General features: G+C 53.4%; 1 protein-coding gene across 2 annotated transcripts; it reads left to right on the plus strand.

The window, feature by feature from the left end:
- Positions 1-1736: 1736 nt before the first annotated feature.
- Positions 1737-25406, plus strand: LOC145340321 (ubiquitin thioesterase OTUB1-like). 2 transcript variants are annotated; one of them, XM_080184772.1, is made up of 8 exons: positions 1757-1804; positions 11500-11589; positions 15038-15099; positions 15629-15727; positions 20639-20757; positions 20965-21049; positions 23338-23532; positions 25076-25406. In XM_080184772.1, exons 1-8 carry the CDS (start codon positions 1762-1764, stop codon positions 25271-25273), a joined length of 891 nt encoding a protein of 296 aa, XP_080040898.1. In that variant the 5' UTR covers positions 1757-1761; the 3' UTR covers positions 25274-25406. The 2 variants fall into 2 exon arrangements, with proteins under 2 accessions (XP_080040899.1, XP_080040898.1); XM_080184773.1 differs by lacking the exon at positions 11500-11589 and having other exon boundaries at positions 1737-1804.
- Positions 25407-26480: the final 1074 nt, after the last annotated feature.

A 26480-nucleotide genomic window follows, 5' to 3' on the forward strand; every position in this document is an offset into this window, starting at 1 on the left:
TGGAGGGAATGCAACAAAGGTTCATGGGGTTTGTTCCAGGGATGGCAGGACTGTCCCATAAAGAGAGATTGAGTAAACTGGGCCTGAGATAAAGGAATAAACAGGGCAGATGAAGGTAAGATATTTCCCTTGGTTAGGGAGACTAGAAGCAGGAGCACAATTTTAGTGAGCTGGAGAATGGGATAGAACGTGAGAAGATAATGGAGAGGACAGGAGAGCAGGGAAAGCTTTCAAGCCTGTTCCACAACTTGATGAGAACATGGCTGTTCTGTAATCCTATACCCAGCATTGGTTAACAAATCCATCAAAGATATAAAATGAACAATTAACACAAAACCACATTTTACAGAGAACATAGATAATGTTTTCAATAGCAGAGTGGTTAGCACTGCTGCCTCAGTGCCGTGGACCCAGGTTCAAATCCGGCCTTGGGTCACTGTTTGTGGAGTCTACATGTTCTCCCTGCGTTTGTGGGGGTTTCTTCCCGCACTCCAAAGATGTGCAGATTGGGTGGATTGGCCAAGGTATAGGTATGGGGCAGGCATGGGTGGAATGCTCTCTGCACTGTTGGGATTTTATGATTCCATTTTACTTCCCACCCCACTGGAGGCTGTGGTGTGAGACCAGAGCCTGAGCACTGGGCCAGCATGCAACAGCCTTGTGGTATTATTGCTAGACTATTAATCCAGAAACTCAGCCAATGTTCTGGGGACTGGGGTTTGGATCCCACCACGCCAGATACTGGAATTGGAGTTCAGTAAAATATATCTGGAATTAAGAATCTACTGATGACCCGTTGTGAGAAAAACCCATCTGGTTCACTAATGTTCTTTAGGGAAGGAAATCTGCCGTCCTTATCCGGTCTGCTCTATGTGTGATTCCAGAGCCACAGCAATGTGGTTGACTCTGAACAAGGGCAACTAGGGATGGGCAATAAATGTTGGCCCAGCCAGTGACGCCCTTGTCCCAGGAATGAATGAAAAACTGGGATGGGGTTGTGAGAACGGGTTAGGTTGCAAAAGCCCTGAGGACGAGGAACCAGGGCTGGGGTTATTTTTTTTGGTCAGTGCTGGGGGTTGGGGTTACTCAGCATCAGTGCTGGGGATTGGGGTCACACAGGGTCAGTGCTGGGGGTTGGGGTCACACAGGGTCAGTGCTGGGGCTTGGGGTTACTCAGGGTTGGTGCTGGGGCTTGGGGGTCACACAGGGTCAGTGCTGGGGGTTGGGGTCACACATGGTCAGTGCTGGGGGTTGGGGTCACACAGGATCAGTGCTGGGGGTTGGGGGTCACACAGGGTCAGTGCTGGGGGTTGGGGTCACACAGGGTCAGTGCTGGGAGTTGGGGGTCACACAGGGTCGGTGCTGGGGGTTGGGGGTCACACAGGGTCGGTGCTGGGGGTTGGGGGTCACACAGGGTCGGTGCTGGGGATTGGGGTCACACAGGGTCAGTGCTGGGGGTTGGGGTCACACAGGGTCAGTGCTGGGGGTTGGGGGTCACACAGGGTCAGTGCTGGGGGTTGGGGTCACACAGGGTCAGTGCTGGGGGTTGGGGGTCACACAGGGTCAGTGCTGGGGGTTGGGGGTCACACAGGGTCAGTGCTGGGGGTTGGGGGTCACACAGGGTCAGTGCTGGGTGCAGGTGGTGATGCCCCCCGTAGTTGACCAGCCTCCCATGGGGGAACCGGAAGTGGGTTTGAGGGAACCGGAAATGCTCTGCCGGAAGTGGCCGCGGGCTCCCAGCACCTCCTGCGCGAGAGGAAAATGGCGGCGGAGCAGCAGGAGCCGGCGGTGCTGGATGTGGAAGGTACCGGGGGGAGAGGAGCGGGGGAAGCCCGGGGAAAGCGGGGAGGGAGGCCGGGGAAAGGGGGAAGGTACCGGGGGGAGGGAGCCCAGAGAGAGGGGAGAAGAGAAGAAGTTGTGGGGGGGGGGAGGAAGAGGGGAAGGTATCGGGGAGAGAACCCCGGGGTGGAGGGAGGGGAGAGAGGGGGAGGACTTGGGGGAAAGAGGCTGGAGAGAGTGGGGAGGATCCCGGGGAAAGGGGGGGGGGAGAGGGGAGGAAGAGGGGGAGATACCAGGGGGGAACTTGGGGAGGAGAGGGAGTGAGGGTGAGGGGAGAGGGAGTGAGGGTGAGGGGAGAGGGAGTGAGGGTGAGGGGAGAGGGAGTGAGGGTGAGGGGAGAGAGAAAGAGGGGAGGGAAACCTGGGGTGGGGGAGGTACTGGGGGGTAGCGGGAGTGAGGGGAGAGGCAGGGGGCAGGAAGAGGGGGAGATACCAGGCAGAGGTACCGGGAGGGGGGGGGGAGTGAGGGTGAGGGGGAGGGAGACTTGAGAGAACCCGGGGAGGGGGGAGGTGGGTGGAGGGAGATGGGGAGGTACTGGGGGGAGTGAGGGGAGAGGCAGGGGGCAGGAAGAGGGGGAGATACCAAGGGGAGAGAGAGAGGGAGTACTTGGGGGAAAGAGGCTGGAGAGAGCGGGGAGGATCCCAGGGAAAGGGGAGAGAGAGAGATGGGGGGAGATACCAGGCAGAGGTACCGGGGGGGGGGACGCCGGAGGGAGTGAGGGGGAGGGGGAGGGAGGCTGGAGAGAACCCGGGGGGGGGGGGGGGCAAGGGAGATGGGGAGGTACTGGGGAGAGGGGGTAGGAAGCAGGGGAGATAGCAAGGGGAGAGAGGGGGAGGTACTGGGGTGGAGAGGCCAGAGGGAGTGTGGGTGTGGGGGGAGGGAGGCTGGAGGAACCTGGGGAGGGGCGGGGGGCGCGGGGTGGAGGGGGGGAGATGAGAAAACAGGAGAGGGGGTGGAGAGAGAGGGAGGGGAGTAACACCGGGAGCAGGGGAGAGAGAGAGAGGGGGAAACCTGGGTAAGAGAGGCTGGAGAGGGGAGGGACAGGAGAGGTAAGCTACTGGGGGAAGAGAGAGAGGGAAGCTGTGAGGGGTAGGAGAGGGAGGGTATTGGGGAAGATGGAGCGGGTTGGGTCAATATGGCGGGGGGTGTGGGGGAATGGACTGAATGGGGGATGGAGAGGGAGGGTGATTTGAGGTGGGAGATCTGGGGAGGGGGTGGGTGGGATGGGGGCAGTGAGGGGTGTGAATGGGGTGGACTCCCAGGTGGGCACTCAGCTTCATTCTCCCCATCTCCATGACAATGGACATCTTTGGACCAAAAAAGCATCACTCTGGGAATCTGCTGTTGGTAAATGTCTTCTCTCTGGTTCACTCCTGGTTTCTCAGCTCCATGTCTGACCAGCTGGGCTTTGACAAAGAGTCATCTGGACTTGAAACGTCAGCTCTTTTCTCTCCTTACAGATGCTGCCAGACCTGCTGAGATTTTCCAGCCTTTTTTTCTTTGGTTTCAGATTCCAACGTCGACAGTAATTTGCTTTTAGCCACTAGCCAGTCTCCTTTCAAACTCGGCAAGCTGGCCCTGTCCGGGATGGAATAACGTGTACCGGTGGTTAATGTTTGTGCTGTGTAGTTATCTCCCCTCAATCCACTTGTGGGGCCAGGTTGTCATGGTGATGTGTCCCTCTCCTAAGATCATTTCAGACAAGTGACCCTGACACCAGTAAATCACCAAGCAGAGCTGTGGATTGTCAAAACGCTGTTGGGGGTTTGCGGAGTCAATTGAAAATGACAAAACTGAAGTTGAGAGATTTTGTTGGGTGGGTGGGTTAAGGATGACATAACCGAAACAAGGTGGTGTAGTTAAGATACTTGCGAACTAGGAGCATGTGACCCCTTGAGCCTGTGCCGCGCCATTCAATAAGATCACAGCTGATCTTTTTGTGGACTTAGCTCCACTTACCCGCCCGCTCACCATAACCCTTAATTCCTTTACTGTTCAAAAATCTATCTATCCTTGCCTTAAAAACATCGTGAGGGAGCCTCAACTGGGCAGGGAATTCCACAGATTCACAACCCTTTGTGTGAAGAAGTTCCTCCTCAACTCAGTCCTAAATCTGCTCCCCCTAATTTTGAGGCCATGCCTCCTAGTTCTCGTTTCACCCGCCAGTGGAAACAGCCTCCCTGCTTTTATCTTATCTATTCCCTTCAGAATCTTATATGTTTCTACAAGATCTCCCCTCATTCTTCTGAATTCCAATGAGTATAGCCCCAGTCTACTCAGTCTCTCCTCATAAGTGAACCCTCTCAACTCTGGAATGAACCTAGTGAATCTCCACCCCATCCAGTGCCAGTATATCCTTTCTCAAGTAAGGAGACCTGTACATGACTACAGATCAGCTGTGATCTAATTGGAATAGTGGAACTGGATTGAAGGGCTGAATGGTCTCCTATTCCTTGTCAGGCGATGGAGTGAAATGGAAGCACTTTATAAATTTCGGAAAAAATATGAGTGAAGGAATATATTCAGCACAAAAGTTCACATGCTCCCAAGAAACCTGTTTTTGCCATCTTGCAGAGACCCCAGACCATGTCTATGTTCAGTGTTATTGGCTACACTTCCTTCTTAGTTTCCTTAAAAATCCTTTATTGATGTTTCGTTTGCACTTCAGCCCCACGCTCCTGATCTACGGACACCTGGTGTGGAGAGGGGGTGGGGAAGGAGGAGAACCTCCTTGTGACCCTGGTCCTGGCCAGACTCGCCATAACGGGTGGTCTAGGGCAGTGGGCAACCGAGGAGGGTCTTCCAACCTGACTGCATGCCCCTCTACCACGATTACATTTGGGCTGGGCGTCCCTGGAAAGGGAGCATGTGGTGTCCATGAGCACCACTGCGGTCCTCCGTGCTCGTTGGGCACCGCAGGGGCTGGGGTGTGTTATTCGACCCCTTTAATCACGTTTTAGTTTGACGTTTTGAGTTTCCTTTCCGCTTTGTTTTCTGTTTCGAGAGGTTCCTTTTTTTTGGGGGGGTGGGGGGGAGCTGCCCCTTTTAATTTGTCCCTCAGTTAGTTTAATTGGTTAGTCAAAAAGATTAACTGGAATGTTCAGACAAGCTGTTCACAAATCCTTTGGAACAGAACGTGGCGATGGGAGATCAGAATGGCATTTTCTGGGGCTGTGGACAATTCAGGTGGTTTGGTTCCTGAACCTGTAACACTCTGTCCCCACTGGAGGCTGTGGCATGAGATCGGATCCTGAGAACTGGGTCAGGATGCAATGGCCAAGTGGTATTGTGTGGCTTCAGTTCTTTTTCCAAGCTGAGAGAGAATCAGATAGTATTCCTGCTTGCGGTACGTGACTCCTGCTGCAAGGTGTATGAATGTCGTGTGTGTGTAAATGTGATCCTGTCAGTGCTGGTGAATGGCTCTGTGGAATGAGATGTCTGTAGAGGGCAGAGATCAGGACTACAGAAAATGAAGCTTCCTTTTTGCCAGTCGTACTTCCAAAGCAAAGGCAATATTTGAGCATAATGATTGCGTATCAGATTTCAAAGCAAGGCAATGAATTCCTTCCAGATCACAGTGCTTGGTTGTGTGGGAAAACACAGATGGATAACTGACCACATCTGTGTCACAATCAGAGGGGCTGTTATTTCTGTTTTGTTGGTGGGGAGGTGGCCGCCTGGGGAGAGTTAACTTTGAATAGTGAGTGCTGTGGCCTATTTTAACCTAGCCTCCATTTAACTCAATCCTTCCCTTAACACTGTGATGACCAGGAGTAGATTATTAGAGAAGTTATAGCTAGACCATAGCCCAAGGGACTTGGGAAGAGTCAGCATGGTTTATGAAAGGGAAATCGTGTTTAACCAATGTTCTCGTTTTTTGAAAAAGTAACATATTGTGGATAGAGGGTAACTTGTAGATGTACAGTACTTGGATTTTCAGAAAGCATTTGATGAGGTGCCATATCAAAGCTTATTGCAAAATTAGGAGCCAGTGGTGTAGCTGGTTACATGTCAGCGTGGATAGATGATTGGCTGATTAGGAGAAAGCAGGAAGTATGCAGCAATGGGTCTTTCTCTGGCTTGATGTGACATATGGTGTCTGGCAGAGTTTGTCCATGGGCCTCAACCCTTTACAATTTACATCAGTAACTTAGATGAAGAGAACAAAGGCATGGTCGCTAAATTAACAGATGACTCAAAGATAGGTAGGAAAGTATGTTAATAGAGTGCAGTGCAGAAAGAGGCCATTTGGCCCATTGAGTCACCATTTCATTACTGTACTCAGGCCCCACATATTTACCCTGCTAATCCCCTTAACCTGCACATCTTTGGACACTAAGGGGCAATCCACCTAACCTGCGCATCTGTGGATGCTGAGGGGCAATTTACCATGGCCAATCCGCCTAACCTACACACCTTTGGACTGTGGAAGGAAACCGGAGCAACTATAATGGTAGCAATGTTTGTGGCACATGGTGTAAAGCTTCCACAGCTTTCTGAGGTAAAGAGTTCCCCAGACTCACCACTTTCTGAGAGGAAAAAAAAATCTTCTCATCTCCGTCTTAACTGGGAGGCAAATCCCTTATTTTTAAACTGTGTCCCTCTAGTTCCAGTCCCTCCCACAAGGGGAGCTCCTTCTCCCAGCATCCACCTTGTCAAGCTCCCTCAGGATTTTATATGTTTTAGTAAGATTAGCTCTCAATTAACTAAACTCCAGTGGATTCAGGCCCAGTCTTTCCAACCTTTCATCGTAAGATAAACAACTCCATCCCAGTTATCAATCGCGTGACCCCTCTCTGAGCTGCGTCTAACACATTTCTATCCTTAAAGAAGGAGACCAAATTTTTACACTACTCCAGATATGGTCTTACCAACACCCTATCCAATTGTAGCAAACCATCCCTTTTATATTCCATTTCTGTCGTAATAAACAGCAACATTTCATTTTCCTATCTAATCACTGGCTGTATCTCTAGACTAACTTTTTCTGATTCATGTACAGGACACCCAGATCCCCCTCTACAAAGAACAGTACAGCACAGGAAACAGGCCCTACAAGCCCGCGCCGCCCATACTTCAGAGCTCTGTACACCCGGATCCCTCTGTACCTCAGAGCTCTGTATGCCCGGATCCCTCTGTACCTCAGAGCTCTGTACCTCAGAACTCTGTACACCCAGATCCCTCTGTACCTCAGAGCTCTGTACCTCAGAACTCTGTACACCCAGATTCCTCTGTACCTCAGAGCTCCGCAATTTCTCTCCAACTTAAAGTTTATTTATTAGTCACAAGTAAGTCTTACATTAACACTGCAATGAAGTTACTGTGAAAATTCCCTAGTCACCCCACTCTGGCGTCTGGTCAGGTACACTGAGGGAGAATTTAGTATGGCCGATCCCCCTAACCAGCAAGTCTTTCAGACTGTGGGAGGAAACCGGAGCACCCAGAGGAAACCCACGCAGACACAGGGAGAATGTGCAGACTCTGCACAGACGGTGACCCAAGCTGGGAATTGAACCTGGGTCTCTGGCGCTGAGAGGCAGCAGTGCTAACCACTGTGCTACCGTGTCATGAATTATTTCAATCAGTTGCTGTTTTTCTGTTCTCCCTGAGTAAAATTCACTTTACACTCGATCTGCAAAATGTTCACTCACTTAACCTATCTCCATTCTTTTGTGGACTCTGTATGTCCTGTTTGCAGCTTACTTTCCCCCCCGTCTTAGTGTCATCAGCAAATTTAGCAACCATGCATACAGTCCCTTCATCCAAGTCATTGATATAAACTGTACAAAATTGAGGTCCCAGCACTCATCCCTGTGGCTCTCCACTTGTTAACATCTTGCCAACCTGAAAATGATCCGTTTATTCCTACTCTCTGTTTTCTGTTAGTTAACCAATCATCTATCCATGGTGATAATTTTTGATTTTATTATTGTCACATGTATTAACGTACAGTGAAAAGTATTGTTTCTTGCACGCCATTACAGACAAAGCATACCATTCCTAGAGAAGGAAAGGAGACAGTGCAGAACGTAGTGTTACAGTCATAGCTAGGGTGTAGAAGGTCAACTTAATGCGAGGTAGGTCTGATGGCAGCAGGGAAGAAACTGTTCTTGAGATGGTTATAGAAAATCATACAGTACAGAAACAGGCCATTCGGTCCATCGAGTCTGCACCAACCACAATCCCACCCACATATCTTTACATATTCACCCACTAATCTCTCTAACCTACACATCTCGGGACACTAAGGGCAATTTTTGGCATGGCCAATCAACCTCACCCACACATCCGTGAGAGGAAACCGGAGCACCCGGAGGAAACCCACGCAGACACGAGGAGAATGTGCAGACTCCACACAGACAGTGACCCAAGCTGGAATCAAACCCGGGTCCTGGAGCTGTGAAGCAGCAGTGCTAACCCACTGTGCTACCGTGTCGCCCTGATAAATAACCTCGGGTACTACAAGAATTGAACTCGCGCTGTTCGTGTCACTCTGCATCACAAACCAGCCACCCAGCTAACTGACTCAGTTATGTTTATCCCAAATGCCATCAACTCTTCATTTGTGTAGTAACTTTTGATGCGGCACCTTTTAAATACCCAATGATAGCACGTTTACAGCCTCCTCGTTCTCCGTGTTGCTTGTTACTGCAAAGATCTCCAGTACGTTAGTCAAGCTTGACTTTTATTTCTTAACCCTCAGCTAGTTTGCACTGAGATTTTCTAAATGCTCTGCTACAATCTCAGTAATAGGTAGTGTTTTCCCTGTGGCAGATGTTAAGTTAACTGGCCTGTAGTTTCCTGCTTTGTGGAATAGTGGAATCACGTTCACTATTTCCCGTTCTAATGGAGTTGTTCCAGAGTATAGACAGTTTGGAAAGTTAAAATCGATGTAGCCTACAATTTCAGCACTTAGTTCATTTCAGACTTGAGGACAAAATCTATCAAGACTTGGCAGGACTTGTTATCCTAGTAAATCTTTCCTGCGCTCTTTCTAGTTTAATAATATCCTTTCTATAATAGGGTGACCAGAACTGCACACAAGTGTGTCCTTACCAATGTCTTGTACAACTTCAACAAGATGCCCCAACTCCCGTATTCAATGTTCTGACTGATGAGACCAAGCATTTAGTTCAGGTTATTTTTCAGGACCCTTTCCCCTGTCAATGTTATTGTTTCTCCCTTTTACTTCCTGATTTACAATTATTTCTGGAATGTTCTTCTTATCCTTTACAGTGAAGACAGGTGCAAAATACCTGTTCAATTAATTTCCTTATTTTTCACTAATTCCCCAGACTCTCTGTAAAGGACCAACGTTCACCCTGTATTTATGTTGCTAACTAGCTTTCTCAAATGTGAGGTGATGCATTTTGGTAGATTGAGACAGGGCAGGATGTACTCAGTTAATGGTAGGGTGTTGGGGAGAGTTACAGAACAAAGAGATCTAGGGGTACAGGTTCATAGCTGCTTGAAAGTGGAGTCACAGGTGGACAGAGTGGTGAAGAAGGCATTCGGCATGCTTGGTTTCATCGGTCAGAACATTGAATACAGGAGCTGGGACGTCTTGTTAAAGTTGTACAAGACATTAGTAAGGCCACACTTGGAATACTGGGTTCAGTTCTGATCACCCTATTATAGAAAAAATATTATTAAACTAGAAAGAGTGCAGAAGAGATTTACTAGGATGCTACCAGGACTTGATGGATTGAGTTATAAGGAGAAGCTGGATAGACTGGGACTTTTTTCTCTGGAACGTCAGGGACTGAGGGGTGATCTTATAGAGGTCTATAAAATAATGAGGGGTGTAGACAAGGTAGATAGTCAATATCTTTTCCCAATTTTAGGAGAGTCTAAAACTAGAGGGCATAGGTTTAAGGTGAGAGGGGAGAGATACAAAAGTGTCCAGAGGGGCAATTTTTTCTCTGAGGGTGGTGAGTGTCTGGAACAAGCTGCCAGAGGTAGTAGTAGAGGCGGGTACAGTTTTGTCTTTTAAAAAGCATTTAGACAGTTACATGAGTGAGATGGGTATAGAGGGAAATGGGCCAAATGTGGGCAATTGGGACTAGCTTAGGAGTTTTTAAAAAGAAGGGCAGCATTGGACAAGTTGGGCCAAAGGGCCTATTTCCATGCTGTAAACCTCTGACTCTCATACTATAATTTCACCCTCCTTATTAATCTTTTAGTCATTCTTTGCTGTTAAGAACATAAAACAGCAGAGCGTGTGAACAGGCCCTTTGGCTGAATATGACTCTAAATTAAACTAATTCCTTCTCCCTGCCCTTGCTCCATATCTCCCTAATCCTTATATATTCATGTGATTATCTAAAAGCCCCTTAAATGCCTCCATCGTATCTGCCTCCACCACCATCCTTGGCAGCGGGCTCCAGACCTACCACTCCCTCTGTAAAAAATTTGCCCCTCACATCTCCTTTGAACTTCCCCCTCTCACCTTAAGCGATCGCCTCCTGGTATTAGACATTTCATCCATGGGTGAAAAAAAGTTCTCCTTTGAGTGAAGACCAGTGAGAAGACCATTTAACACTCTTCCAATATCCTGTGGCTTCACAGATTGCCCCCTTGCTTTCTAATGGGCCTCATCCTTTCCCTGGTTAACCTCTTTCCCTTAATGTATTTATAGAATATCTCAGGATTCTTCCTAATCTTATTCGCAAGTCCTTTCTCATGCTCCCTTTTTGCTCTTCTGATTTATTTCTCGAGTTCTCTCTTGCACTTCCTATATTCCTCTAGGACCACAACTGAATTGCTCCCTTTGGACTTCACAGAATCCCTACAGTGCAGAAGGAGGCCACTCAGCACATCACACCTGCACCGACAACAATCCCACCCAGGCCCTATCCCCGTAACTCCATGTATTTACCCTGCCAATCCCCCTGACACAATGGCCATACTAAACTGCCCCAATCAATCTAACTCGCTCATCTTTGAAGTGTAGGAGGAAACCCACGCAGACACGGGGAGAAGGTGCAAACTCCACGCAGACAGCGGCCTGAAGCCGGGAATTGAACCCGGGTCCCTGGAGCTGTGAGGCAGCAGTGCTAACCGCTCTGCCACCGTACCACCCTGACTTCCTCTTCCTCGTCCAGTCCTGAATTATCTTAGACCCAGGGTTCCCTGAACTTATTGCCCCTACATTTCCCCTTAAAGGATATTGGTTGGACCTGTACTCTCCCCAGTTCCTTAGCAAATGTCCCCCACTGCTCTGCTATAGACTTTCCTGCAACAAACTCTTCCCAGTCAAGGTTGGCCAAAGCCATCTTTTGCAGGCCATCTTTGTCCTTGTCCATGACAAATTTAAGCTGGACCATGTTGTGATCGCTGTCACCAAAATGCTCCCCACTGCCACATTGAAATCTTGACTGGCTTTGACCCCAGAAGCAGATCCAGCACTGCTCCATCCCTTGTTGGCCCTTCAACATATTGATGCAAAAACTGCCCTGTCCTTCCTGAAAGATTCAAGCACTAATCTTAAGACCCGCTCTCCCAAGCTGAATGTGAAAGTCCATCGTTTTATGGTCACTGCTGCCTAGCGGGGGGCCCCTAGTCTGAGCTGCCTGATAATGAGCTGGCTCTGAGCACAGACACAGCCCCCAGCTGATTCACAAGGCCCACTCATTGTGATGGATTTTCTTCACTTGGCAGCCGTCCACATGAGTGACGTCAGTCAGCCCAGCGCCTCGAGTCAAGAGAGTTTCCAGGCAGGCTCCGTTCACGCAACCCCTGGGTTAACAGGTGAGCTAGCGGGACCTGTCTCCGACTTCACAGTGTCTGCTCCGAGCTGGAAGCCAGCAGGAAGTAGTGTGGCTTCGCTCTCCGGGGGGGAGGGGGGGGGGGGGTCACGTTGAGTTAATGAATTTTGGAGTGAAGCCCGAGGCCAGCACGCATGTCCCTGTTGGTGTGAAGGGCAAGGCTGGCAGGTGTAGGGAGCACCGGATAAAGAGAGATACTGAGGCCCTGGTCAATAAAAAGAGGTAAGCAGATGACAGGAATAGGCAGCCCAAGGGGTGAAGTGAACCCCTTGTGCATAAGGGGGTGTCGGCGTACAGTTTGGAGGCAAATCAGGAGGGCCAAAAGGGGACATGTGGTAGCTCTGATGTGGAGGTGCCGGCTTTGGACTGGGGTGGGCACGTTAAAGAGGTCTCACAACACCAGGTTTGTTCAGAATCACGAGCTTTTGGAGCACTGCCCCTTTATCAGGCGAGTGGAGAAGGGGGCAGTTTAGATCAGAGTTGAGGAGGAACTTCTTCACTCAAAGGGTGGTGAATCTCTGGAATTCTCTGCCTATTGATGTGGTGGAGGCTACCTCGCTGAATATATTTAACTCACGGGTAGATAGGTTTCTGATAGATGAGGGAATTAAGGGTTATGGGGAGAGAGCGGGAAAGTGGAACTGATCCACTATCAGATCAGCCATGATCTTATTGAATGGTGGGGCAGGCTCGAAGGGCTAGATGACCTACTCCTGCTCCTATTTCTTACAAGAGGTAGGCCTCACAAACACGGCATATATAGACAAATTGCAATTATGTCTCAGCCTATATAGGATGTGTCTGTGAAACCATCCCAGCGCTCTGAAAGCTCATGATCCCAAATAAACCTGTTGGACTTTAATCCGGTGTTGTGAGACTTCTTACTGTGAGGTAGCTCTGGCAGATAATGTAAAGGAGAATCCAAAGAGATCCTATAGTGATATTCAGAGCAAAAGAGTAACTAGGGAGAGAATAGACCTCCTTAAAGATCAGCAAAGTTGTTTCTATGTGGAGCCACAGGAGGTGGGTGAGATCGTAAATGAATGTTCCTCGTTAGTATTTACTGTGGAGAAAGACATGGAAGCTAGGGAACCCAGGGAAATAAATAGTGAGAAGCGAATAGAAGAGGATATGCAGGAGGTCCTAAAATGCATAAAGGTAGATAAATCTCTGGAATCTGATCATGTGTATCCCAGGATACCATGGGAAGCTTAAAGAAATTGCAGGGATCCTAGCGGAGATCCTTGTACCATCACCTGCCATGGCAAATGGTGTGCCTTTGTTTAAGAAGGTACAGGGAAAAGCCTGGGAACTACAGGCCAGTGAGCCTCACATCTGTGGCTGGTAAATTGTTGGAAGGTATTTTGAGAGACGGGATCTACAGGCATTTAGAGATGCAAGGACTGATCAGGGACAGTCAACATGGCTTTGAGTGGAAAATCATGTCTCACAAATTTGATTGAGTTTTTTGAAGGGGTAATCAAGAAGGTGGATGAGGGCAGTGCAGTCGATGTTGTCTACATGGATTTTAGCAAGGACTTTGACAAAGTATTGCATGGTAGACTTGTCAGTAAGGTTAGAGGTTTATAAAATCATGGGGGACATGGAATAACCAAGGTCTTTTCCCAGGGTGGGGAGTCTAAATCTAGAGGGCAGAGGTTTACAGTGAGAGGGGAAAGATTTAACAGGGTCCTGAGAGGCAGCTTCACACAGAGGGTGATGCGGGTATGTAATGAGCTGCCAGAGGGTGTGGTAGAGGCGGATACTACACAAAGTTTGGGACAGGTGGGAAAGATTTAGAGGGGTATGGGCCAAATGCAGGCAAGTGGGATCAGTTCACTTTAGGAAACCTGGTCAGCATGGATGAGTTGGGCCGAAGGGCCTGTTTCTGTGCTGTGTATCTCTACGACTCTATAGACAGTTCTAGGTTTGGAACCAGAACTTGACAAGACGTTGCCTGGATGCTGACTTTCACTGGACTGCCAGCGCTTAAGGGAGTTTGCACCCGGACTGCGCTCGTGCCAGCCTGTTGGCCTGCGCTGGTGACAGCCTGTGTGTACGTGTGCTGGTGCCGGTGTGCGTGCGCGGCACTCCCTCAGTACTGCATCAGAGTGTCAACCCTGGCTTTTCAGCTCAAACCCTGATCCCAAAAGCTTGTGATTCGGAGGTGAGAGATCCACCTGAGCTTGGAGCAGGCGGACACGCCGGGTTTGGAGAGAGTGTAGCACTGACCCCGGGGTTAAATGATGCAGGCTGACTGCACTGATGGCGTTAGCAAGGTGAAGGGGTGACGTAAGTTTGGGGTTTATCTGATAATTAAAGGATTTGGTAGGGTCGACAGAGAGAAACTGTTTCCTCTGGCGTGGGGACGGAGTGCAGAACGAGGGAGGGACAGAATGTTAAAATTCGGAGCCAGGTCACTCAGGCGGGAAGTCAGGAAGTAATTCCTCACACGAGGTGGGGGTTGAAATTGGAAACCCCTGCCCTGTCGAGGATGTGGGGGGAGATCCATTAGAAATTTGGGAAAGAGAGACCGGCAGGTTTTAGTGGGGCGAAGGTTGCAGGATAACAGAACCGAGGTGAGAAATACAGATTAACCATGATCTAATTGAATGGCAGGACAGGCTCAATGGGCTAAATGGCCTCCTGCTGGCCCATTGTTGCTAATATAATGCCTATTTTTCACAATCAGGTGTCAGACACAAGAGGCAACAGACACGTGGGGGGGGGCACGACCACCTGCAAGTTCCCTCCCCCCAAGTCACTCACTATCCTGACTTGGAAATATATCACTGTGGCTGGGGTCAAAATCCTGGAACTCCCTCCCTAACAGCACTGTGGGTGTACCTACACCACACACACGGGGGACTGACTGATATCCAATCACAATCCTGGAACTCCCTCCCTAACAGCACTGTGGGTGTACCTACACCATAGGGACTGCAGCAGGATCAAGAAGGCAGCTCACCACCGCCTTCTCAAGAGGCAATAAGGGATGGACAATAAATAGTGGCCTAGCCAGCGACTCAGCATCCCCTCTTGTTCCTTGCTCCTGGCAAGCGTTTTTTGCGATGGTAACGGTGGTAACTGAGTACAAACGGTAGTTTGCTGCTCGGATTTGTGTGTGTGCTGTTGGAGTGACGGATTGTGGTGTGAGTGAAGGAGTGCTGTATGCTTTACTCATCTGCTATTCACCCTGAGAAGGCCTCGCAGCCACCCCCAGTTTTACACTGACATTCAGTGTGGTAGAATGTGGAAATGGATCAGTGCAACGCCCCCCAGCCCAACCTCAATCCAGTCAGGGTTAGAGAAGAGAACGGAGTGTGTTTTTTTTTTGTGTGAAGGGGCGGAGGGGACAGGTGTGGTGTTTCAACACAGGGGGATGGGTGGGTTTGTATTATATTCTCACTCTCCCATTTGTCTTCCTGCAGCCATTAACTACCTGGCTTACGATGAAGCTATTATGGCTCAACAAGACCGCATTCAGCAAGAGGTGAGTCTTTGAGCCAAGAGGGCGGCGAATGGTGATGTCTGAATGAGCGTAGCCGTCCCCATCCTGGAGCCTGAATCACTGGACAGATAACTGACCCCGCGGGAGTGTCGGGTCTGGCCGCGACCCCACGGGGGTGTTGGGTGTGGCCGCGGCGCTGCGGGGGTGTCAGGTGTGGCCGCGGGGGTGTCGGGTGTGGCCATGGTGCCGCAGGGGTGTCGGGTGTGGCCGCGGGGGTGTCCAGTCTCAGTTACAGAGTGGAAACTGTAAATATTCTCACCCCTGTGCCCTTTCGCCCTATCCTGACCATTCCCCCACTCTCTCCACCCCACTCACCCTGCTCTCCGCCTGCCCCTTTGTACCCCAACACAGGTCATCGGGCAGTTGTCCATCTAGTCAGAGGTGAGCGTACAGCTCCCTCCCCAGTTGGACATCATTGTGACTAAAGGGGAAATGGGGTTGTGACTGGGGATCCCGCTCGGCTGTGTGGATCTGCCGTCTGTCACACTGTGTCTGTCTCTCCATCCCACAGATTGCCACAACAAACCCACTGGTATCAGAGAAGTTAGACCTGTCCGTGCTTTATAAAGAATATGCAGAGGATGACGAGGTCTATCAGTTAAAAGTCAAGGTAAGGGTATTTTCTGCATGGAAAGTCCAGTTTGTGCGTGCGTGCGGTAACTGGGAGTCTGTGACTGAAGAGTGCTGCCCACACGGGCCAAGAGTTCACGTTCACATTGGTTTCCATCACCCTGTGTCCTCTTGGTGTGTTTCACCTGTAATTTCTGATCGTCTGGATGTTGGATGTGACAGTGCGGCACTCCCTCAGCACTGCCCCTCTGACAGTGCCTCACTCCCTCAGCACTGCCCCTCTGACAGTGCCTCACTCCCTCGGCACTGACCCTCCGACAGTGCGGCGCTCCCTCGGCACTGACCCTCCGACAGTGCGGCAGTCCCTCAGCACTGCCCCTCTGACAGTGCGGCACTCCCTCAGCACTGCCCCTCTGACAGTGCCTCACTCCCTCAGCACTGACCCTCTGACAGTGCAGCGCTCCCTCAGCACTGCCCCTCTGACAGTGCGGCAGTCCCTCAGCACTGCCCCTCTGACAGTGCCTCACTCCCTCGGCACTGCCCCTCTGACAGTGCGGCGCTCCCTCGGCACTGCCCCTCTGACAGTGCGGCGCTCCCTCGGCACTGACCCTCCGACAGTGCGGCGCTCCCTCGGCACTGACCCTCCGACAGTGCGGCGCTCCCTCGGCACTGACCCTCCGACAGTGCGGCGCTCCCTCGGCACTGACCCTCCGACAGTGCGGCGCTCCCTCGGCACTGACCCTCCGACAGTGCGGCGCTCCCTCGGCACTGACCCTCCGACAGTGCGGCGCTCCCTCGGCACTGACCCTCCGACAGTGCGGCGCTCCCTCGGCACTGACCCTCCGACAGTGCGGCGCTCCCTCGGCACTGACCCTCCGACAGTGCGGCGCTCCCTCGGCACTGACCCTCCGACAGTGCGGCGCTCCCTCGGCACTGACCCTCCGACAGTGCGGCGCTCCCTCGGCACTGACCCTCCGACAGTGCGGCGCTCCCTCGGCACTGACCCTCCGACAGTGCGGCGCTCCCTCGGCACTGACCCTCCGACAGTGCGGCGCTCCCTCGGCACTGACCCTCCGACAGTGCGGCGCTCCCTCGGCACTGACCCTCCGACAGTGCGGCGCTCCCTCGGCACTGACCCTCCGACAGTGCGGCGCTCCCTCGGCACTGACCCTCCGACAGTGCGGCGCTCCCTCGGCACTGACCCTCCGACAGTGCGGCGCTCCCTCGGCACTGACCCTCCGACAGTGCGGCGCTCCCTCGGCACTGACCCTCCGACAGTGCGGCGCACCCTCGGCACTGACCCTCCGACAGTGCGGCGCTCCCTCGGCACTGACCCTCCGACAGTGCGGCGCTCCCTCGGCACTGACCCTCCGACAGTGCGGCGCTCCCTCGGCACTGACCCTCCGACAGTGCGGCGCTCCCTCGGCACTGACCCTCCGACAGTGCGGCGCTCCCTCGGCACTGACCCTCCGACAGTGCGGCGCTCCCTCGGCACTGACCCTCCGACAGTGCGGCGCTCCCTCGGCACTGACCCTCCGACAGTGCGGCGCTCCCTCGGCACTGCCCCTCCGACAGTGCGGCGCTCCCTCGGCACTGACCCTCCGACAGTGCGGCGCTCCCTCGGCACTGACCCTCCGACAGTGCGGCGCTCCCTCGGCACTGACCCTCCGACAGTGCGGCGCTCCCTCGGCACTGACCCTCCGACAGTGCGGCGCTCCCTCGGCACTGCCCCTCCGACAGTGCGGCGCTCCCTCGGCACTGCCCCTCCGACAGTGCGGCGCTCCCTCGGCACTGCCCCTCCGACAGTGCGGCGCTCCCTCGGCACTGCCCCTCCGACAGTGCGGCGCTCCCTCGGCACTGACCCTCCGACAGTGCGGCGCTCCCTCGGCACTGACCCTCCGACAGTGCGGCGCTCCCTCGGCACTGACCCTCCGACAGTGCGGCGCTCCCTCGGCACTGACCCTCCGACAGTGCGGCGCTCCCTCGGCACTGACCCTCCGACAGTGCGGCGCTCCCTCGGCACTGCCCCTCCGACAGTGCGGCGCTCCCTCGGCACTGCCCCTCCGACAGTGCGGCGCTCCCTCGGCACTGCCCCTCCGACAGTGCGGCGCTCCCTCGGCACTGCCCCTCCGACAGTGCGGCGCTCCCTCGGCACTGCCCCTCCGACAGTGCGGCGCTCCCTCGGCACTGCCCCTCCGACAGTGCGGCGCTCCCTCGGCACTGCCCCTCCGACAGTGCGGCGCTCCCTCGGCACTGCCCCTCCGACAGTGCGGCGCTCCCTCGGCACTGCCCCTCCGACAGTGCGGCGCTCCCTCGGCACTGCCCCTCCGACAGTGCGGCGCTCCCTCGGCACTGCCCCTCCGACAGTGCGGCGCTCCCTCGGCACTGCCCCTCCGACAGTGCGGCGCTCCCTCGGCACTGCCCCTCCGACAGTGCGGCGCTCCCTCGGCACTGCCCCTCCGACAGTGCGGCGCTCCCTCGGCACTGCCCCTCCGACAGTGCGGCGCTCCCTCGGCACTGCCCCTCCGACAGTGCGGCGCTCCCTCGGCACTGCCCCTCCGACAGTGCGGCGCTCCCTCGGCACTGCCCCTCCGACAGTGCGGCGCTCCCTCGGCACTGCCCCTCCGACAGTGCGGCGCTCCCTCGGCACTGCCCCTCCGACAGTGCGGCGCTCCCTCGGCACTGACCCTCCGACAGTGCGGCGCTCCCTCGGCACTGCCCCTCCGACAGTGCGGCGCTCCCTCGGCACTGCCCCTCCGACAGTGCGGCGCTCCCTCGGCACTGCCCCTCCGACAGTGCGGCGCTCCCTCGGCACTGCCCCTCCGACAGTGCGGCGCTCCCTCGGCACTGCCCCTCCGACAGTGCGGCGCTCCCTCGGCACTGCCCCTCCGACAGTGCGGCGCTCCCTCGGCACTGCCCCTCCGACAGTGCGGCGCTCCCTCGGCACTGCCCCTCCGACAGTGCGGCGCTCCCTCGGCACTGCCCCTCCGACAGTGCGGCGCTCCCTCGGCACTGCCCCTCCGACAGTGCGGCGCTCCCTCGGCACTGCCCCTCCGACAGTGCGGCGCTCCCTCGGCACTGCCCCTCCGACAGTGCGGCGCTCCCTCGGCACTGCCCCTCCGACAGTGCGGCGCTCCCTCGGCACTGCCCCTCCGACAGTGCGGCGCTCCCTCGGCACTGACCCTCCGACAGTGCGGCGCTCCCTCGGCACTGACCCTCCGACAGTGCGGCGCTCCCTCGGCACTGACCCTCCGACAGTGCGGCGCTCCCTCGGCACTGCCCCTCCGACAGTGCGGCGCTCCCTCGGCACTGCCCCTCCGACAGTGCGGCGCTCCCTCGGCACTGCCCCTCCGACAGTGCGGCGCTCCCTCGGCACTGCCCCTCCGACAGTGCGGCGCTCCCTCGGCACTGACCCTCCGACAGTGCGGCGCTCCCTCGGCACTGCCCCTCCGACAGTGCGGCGCTCCCTCGGCACTGACCCTCCGACAGTGCGGCGCTCCCTCGGCACTGACCCTCCGACAGTGCGGCGCTCCCTCGGCACTGCCCCTCCGACAGTGCGGCGCTCCCTCGGCACTGCCCCTCCGACAGTGCGGCGCTCCCTCGGCACTGCCCCTCCGACAGTGCGGCGCTCCCTCGGCACTGCCCCTCCGACAGTGCGGCGCTCCCTCGGCACTGCCCCTCCGACAGTGCGGCGCTCCCTCGGCACTGACCCTCCGACAGTGCGGCGCTCCCTCGGCACTGGCCCTCCGACAGTGCGGCGCTCCCTCGGCACTGGCCCTCCGACAGTGCGGCGCTCCCTCGGCACTGGCCCTCCGACAGTGCGGCGCTCCCTCGGCACTGACCCTCCGACAGTGCGGCGCTCCCTCGGCACTGACCCTCCGACAGTGCGGCGCTCCCTCGGCACTGACCCTCCGACAGTGCGGCGCTCCCTCGGCACTGACCCTCCGACAGTGCGGCGCTCCCTCGGCACTGACAGTTTGGGAATGTCAGCCAGGATGATGAATGTAATTTCTGGACTGTTGAATCATACTCCCGACCCGCTGAACACAGGGATGAAGTGTAGCTGAGTATTTAATGTCACACCCAACACCACTGCCCCTGTCCATGGCACCTTCCCCCAGCATCATCGAAGGTGTAACACCTGCCCCTTTCGCCCCTCCCTGCTCACCGTCCCGGGTCCCAAACACCTCTTCCAGGTCAAGCAGCGCCTCTCATGCAGCTCCTTCAATCTGGTCTATTGCATTCACCGCTCCCAGTGCTGTCTACTCTGCATCAGACACCAAACGCAGACTGGGCGACAGCTTTGCTGAACACCTTTGTCCCGTCCGCAAGCCAGGAGCCAGACCTTGCCGTCGCTTTCCTCTTCACCACACCACCCTGTCCCCCTGTCCACGTGTCTGTGCTGAGCCAGTGAACCCCTCAAACACAAACTGGAGGAACATCACCTCATCTTCCGACTGGGCACTTAACAGCCCTCCGAACTGATCATTGAGTTCGACAACTTCAGAGCTCGGAACTGACACCCCCTCCCCTCTGGTCCCCCCACCCCCTTTCTATGGGGTGTCTGTAAAAGTTGGTGAGAGTCATAGCAGATATGCAAAATTCCTTAGTCTTCTGAGAGAGGCATTGGTGGGACTTTCTTACCTATAGTGTCGGCATGGAGCGGGGGGGGAACCAGGACAGGTTGTTGGTGATCTGGACACCTGAAAACCTGAAGCTCTCGACCCTTTCTACTTGGTCCCTGTTGACGTAGACAGGGGCATGTTCTCCTTTACACTTCCTGAAGTCGATGACAATCTCCTTCGTTTTGTTGACATTGAGGGAGAGATTATTATCACCGTACCAGTTCACCAGATTCTCCGTCTCATTCCTGTGCTCTGTCTGGTCACTGTTTGAGATCCGACCCAGCCTGCCTCCTGTTGATTTCTCCCTTCTTGTTTCCTTCCCGCAGGATCTGCACAATCGGTATTGCTGCATTCGGAAGACCAGACCAGATGGTAACTGTTTCTACCGAGCTTTTGGTTTTGCACATCTGGAGGCGCTCCTTGAAGACAGCAAAGAGTTACAGAAGTACGAAACCCCTACCCCCAGGGAGCTCAGCCCTGACACACTCAGGCCCTGCAGCCTGCCCCACGCCAGCTCATCACTGACCAGTCATTCAGCTCTGAGGGTTGGGCGGTCTGTTACGCGGTGACGGGCGATTCTGTCAGAGAGAATTTGATGAGTCCTTGTTTCTTCGGTGAGAAAGCGAACCGACTTCTCCCCTTTGTGTTTCAGATTTAAAGCCATCGCCTCCAAAAGCAAAGAGGACCTGGTAACCCAAGGATTCACTGAATTCACAATCGAGGATTTCCACAACACAGTTAGTATAGCTTCTTTGACTCCACAGCTAGATATTAATCTTGGCCAGCTGCCGTGGGCTCAGGGTGGAGATGGGTTCCAGCACTCTCCCGTCAGGGATCTTCAGCCATTGCGGAGACTCAGAAAACACAAGGACACAAGCAATAGGAACAGGAGTGGACCATTCAGCCCATCGAACCATTCAGTACAATCAGGACTTCAACTCTACTTTCCTGCCTCTTCCCCTTGGTTATCTGAGACATCTCTTATAGACTCATAGAGGGTTTACAGCATGAAAACAGGCCCTTCGGCCCAACTTGTCCATGCCACCCTTTTTTTAAACCCCTAAGCTAGTCCCAATTGCCCGCATTTGGCCCATATCCCTCTATACCCATCGTATCCATGTAACTGTCTAAATGTGTTTTAAAAGCCAAGCCTCAGTTGAGTTTACAGTAATGATTTAGGCTTAAATGTGGGAGGTATGTTTGGGAAGTTTGCAGATGACACAAAAAATGACTCTGTAGTTGATAATGAAGAGGATAGCTGTCGACATAGAACCGTGAAGAAGGCCCATGGTGTGTTAGCGTTTATTAACAGGGGGTTTGAGTTTAAGAGCCGTGGGGTTATGCTGCAACTATACAGGACCTTGGTGAGACCACGTTTGGAATATTGTGTTCAGTTCTGGTCCCCTCACTGTGGATGTGGAAGCATTGGAAAGAGCGCAGAGGAGATTTACCAGGATGCTGCCTGGTTTGGAGGGTAGGTCTTATGAGGAAAGGTTGAGGGAGCTGGAGCTTTTCTCTTTAGAGCGGAGGAGGATGAGAGGCAACTTAATAGAGGGGGATAGATAGAGTGGATGTGCAGAGACTATTTCCTCGGCTGGATGTAGCTGTTACTAGGGGGCATAACTGTAAGGTTCATGGTGGGAGATATAGGAGGGATGTCCGAGGTAGATTCTTTACTCAGAGAGTGGTTGGGGTGTGGAATGGACTGCCTGCTGTGATAGTGGAGTCGGACACTTTAGGAACTTTCAAGCGGTTATTGGATAGGCACATGGAGCACACCAGAATGATAGGGAGTGGGATAGCTTGATCTTGGGTTTGGACAAAGCTCGGCACAGCCCCTGCTGTGCTGTACTGTTCGATGTTCTTTGACATCAGAGTGAAATCAATGGTTTGCTTGATGGACAGAGAAGTGGCAAACGATCTGGAAAAGTGTGAGGTAATGCATCTGGGAGCGCAAACAAAGCAGAGAATACTCAATAAATGGGAAGATATTGAGAAGGGTGGAGATAGTGAGAGACCTTGGAGTGCATGTCCACAGATCCCGGGCAGGCCAGGTGGACAAGGAAGCAAATGGAATGTTTTCCTGTGTTGGGCAGTGATGTAATGATGGAACTGTATGAGATACTGGTTAGGCCACCGCTGGAGTTCTGGTCACCACGTTACAGGAGAGACTCAGTGCCGGTCAAAGACAACCATTCCAATCCCATTTTCCGGCATTTGGTCCATTGCCTTGTCTGCCTTGGCATCACAAGTGCACATCTAGATACTTCAATGGCACAAAGGCCTCTGTCTCCACCACCACCACCTCAGGCGGTGAGTTCCAGACTCCCAGCAGAAAGGTTTACCCTCGCACCATCTCTCTCTCCTGCCCCTTCCCTGAAGGCTGCTGTTCTTCAATGCCAGGATTGCATTTTCTTTGACATTATTTGGTAACAATAATAAAGGATCTGCCTTCCAGACTGCAAGGACTTTTTACACAGGCAGGCTTCCACGTAGCTGAATGAAATTTCACTGGCTGTAAGTTTTCATAGAAACCCTACAGTGCAACAGGAGGCCATTCGGCCCACTGAGACTGCACTGACCACAATCCCACCCAGGCCCTTATCCCCGTAATCTACATATTGACCCCACTCATCCCTCTATGCATCTTGGGACACTGAGGGGCAATTTAGCATGGCCAGTGCACCTAACCCGCACATCTTCAGACTGTGGGGAGGAAACTGGAGCACCCGGGGGGGGGGGAAACCCACGCAGACACGGGGAGAATGTGCAGACTCCGCACAGACAGTGACTCAAGCTGGGAATTGAACCCAGGCTCCTGGAGCTGTGAGGCAGCAGTGCTAACCATCGTGCCGCCCCTAAAGTGGCAGTGGGATCCGATGTTTAGGATTTGAAGACTGCTTTGTGGGAGGGGTGGGTGTGAGAGGGGCAGGAAGGTGGTGCGGGGGAGGAGGGTGGTTGTGTTACCTGCGACAGCGATGGTTCCCTGGTTGGATTTTACAGCCTGTTTTCCTGTCCGGTTTAGTTTATGGATGTGATTGAGCTGGTGGAGAAACAGGGATCGTTGGTTAACCTGATGACGGCGTTTAATGATCAAAGCACATCCGACTACCTGGTGGTTTACCTGCGACTCCTGACCTCAGGCTACCTTCAGCGAGAGTCAACCTTCTTCGAACACTTCATTGAGGGGGGCCGCACTGTTAAAGAGTTCTGTCAGCAGGTGAGGATTGGCCTGTACGCCAGAGCCCCTTCCCACTCTACCCCCCACCCCCAACACTTAGAGGTTTACGTGGAAACAGGCCCTTCGGCCCAACTTGTCCATGCTGCCCTTTTTTTTTAAACTCCTAAGCTAGTCCCTATTGCCCACATTTGGCCCATATCCCTCTATACCCATGTAACTGTCTAAATGCTTTTTAAAAGACAAAATTGTACCCACCTCTACTACTACCTCTGGCAGCTCATTCCAGACACTCGCCACCATCTCCGTGCTGAGTGTCTGGACACGTTTGTATCTCTCCCCTCCCACCTTAAACCTATGCCCTCTAGTTTTAGACTCCCCTACCTTTGGGAAAAGATATTGACTATCTAGCTGATCTGTGCCCCTCATTATTTTATAGGCCTCTATAAGATCACCCCTCAGCCTCCTACACTCCAGAGAAAAAAGTCCCAGTCTATCCAGCCTCTCCTTTATAACTCAGTCCATCAAATCCCGGTAGCATCCTAGTAAATCTTTTCTGCACTCTTTCTATTTAATAATATACTTTCTATAATGGGGTTTTTGTAATCCCAATGGACTGTTAAGCACCAGAGCAGAAACTCCAAGATATTTTATGAAATTAGCCTAGATCCTAATTATTACATTACATAAGGCGTTTCACTCCAGATATCAGTCAAGCTTTATCAAAACAAACTTTATTTAAGAGCACAGAATATAACAAAAAGAATTCGCATAACTTTTATCAATTAAAATATTACATGATAAAATCCAATTCCTAACAGCTAGCTATCTCTGTTGTTCCAATTCAGCAGTATCCTCCACAAACATGGATCCCTTCTTTAGACACTTCTGGAGAGTGATCCAGACAGCCACCTGTCTTCCAATTCTCAAGCAGCAAATTCCAGAGACAGTTTCGCCTCCCCCTAGTCAGTAGATTTTCAGAGGAAAAGGTTTATTTCTGGGCAGATTTGAGTCTCCACTTCAAACGGAGCAAGAAGTACAGAGATAGTAACCTTCTCTAGAAATCCCAAGAGTAGACTGCCTTGAGTTCTCTGTGTAAGCCTAGTTTACACCCAGTCAGTTGGCCTTACCTGTCAGTCAACCCAATCATGCCCTACTCTGAAATATCCCAGGGGAAAACACAAACCAACAAATGAATTCAGATCAAGGTGCACTCCCATCAGTTAGTATCAATTATGTTGCTGCAGTAACAGTGCAGAGCTGCTGGAGTCAGATAAAACAGCTTGGGTAAAATGGAAGGGACCAGTAAACACATTCAGCACAATGGGAAGTGGGGGGAAGGGGTACAGTGTGAAGTGGGGGAGGAAGTACAGTCTGAAGGGGGGGGCACAGAGGGTGTACAGTCTGAAGCGAGGCATGGGGCAGGGTACAGTCTGAAGCGGGGACGGGGTACAGTCTGAAGGGGGGCACGGAAGGGGGGGGTCCAGTCTGAAGGGGGGGCACAGAGGGGGGGTCCAGTCTGAAGGGGGGGCACGGAGGGGGAATTATTTACAGTTTATTTGCTATTCCCTGTTCCTTTCCCCAGGAGGTTGAACCAATGGCCAAGGAAAGTGACCACATCCACATCATCGCGTTAGCCCAGGCACTGGATACCTGTATCCGAGTGGAATACATGGATCGAGGAGAGGGAAACTCCACCAACCAGCATATTTTCCCCGAGGGATCAGAACCCCGCGTTTTCCTGTTGTACCGACCGGGACATTATGACATTCTCTATAAATAGATGTACAGATCAAAGCGTACAGAAAAAAGACACAAACAGTTCTTGTACAGAGTTATGTGGTTGTAAATGATAGTCATTCTCTTTCTCTTTGTTACAATGAGCCGCTGTGTTATTAAAGGGAACCAGACTCCGAGCACAATTCCTCATCACTTCCTTCATCCGCTTCAGAATTCCACTGTGCAGCCTCTCAAAAACCCCCACACCCAGACCCTTCCCCGTAAATCAAAGCTCCCCCCCGTCCCCCCCTCCCTCCGCTTGCCTCTGTCCCCCCCTCCCTCCGCTTGCCTCTGTCCCCCCCCTCCCTCCACTCCGCTCGCCTCTGTCCCCCCCTCCCTCCGCTTGCCTCTGTCCCCCCCTCCCTCCACTCCGCTCGCCTCTGCCCCCCCTCCCTCCGCTTGCCTCTGTCCCCCCCTTCCCTCCCTCCGCTTGCCTCTGTCCCCCCCTCCCTCCCTCCGCTTGCCTCTGTCCCCCCCTTCCCTCCCTCCGCTTGCCTCTGTCCCCCCCTTCCCTCCCTCCGCTTGCCTCTGTTCCCCCCCCCCCTCCCCTCCACCCTGGGCCTTCCCAGCCCCCCAATCTGCCCCAACCCTCTTTCATTTTGTGTCTGTCTGTCTCTCCCTCGCCTCTCTCTCTCCCCCACCCCGCTTCTCTCTCTCTCTCTCTCCCCGTCTCTTCTCCTTCTCCTGTCTCTCTCCCTCTCCACCCCCCCGCTCTCTCTCCCTCTCTCTCTCTCCCCTGTCTCTTCCCCCCCCTCCCCCCGTATCTCTCGCTCTGTCCCAATGTTTAGTACAGTCCTGTGATGGGTATCTCGCTGTGAGTTTGAGCTGATAGTACCTGACTGTAGTTTGGGATTTCTAAGTGCTCAGAGCTTGGTGTCTGTGTTCGCTGTTCAGACAGGACACCAGCTTTGGGGCAGGCCTGGTTTGCAGCAAGACCCCCAGGCAGAGAGAGAGGAAACTGGTGCTGATAAAAGAGGAGAAGCTGGGGCAGTGAATAGACCCTCAATAGTGGGCAGCTGGTAATATTTTCATGGTGAATTAGACTGAGGACGACTCTGCCTACACCAGATCTGACACATGAACCATGTCCAGGCCTGGGTAGAGAACAAGTTTTGTCCAGATCCAGTTTGATAAGACCTGAACTACGCCCCACTTGAGCAGAGATTTCACCCCCCCCTCCCCCCACCACCACTCCACTCCACTCCTTGGCA

Source organism: Carcharhinus amblyrhynchos, unplaced genomic scaffold (assembly GCF_965287045.1).
Source record: "Carcharhinus amblyrhynchos unplaced genomic scaffold, sCarAmb.v2.hapA scaffold_928, whole genome shotgun sequence".
NCBI classification, from domain to species: domain Eukaryota; kingdom Metazoa; phylum Chordata; class Chondrichthyes; order Carcharhiniformes; family Carcharhinidae; genus Carcharhinus; species Carcharhinus amblyrhynchos.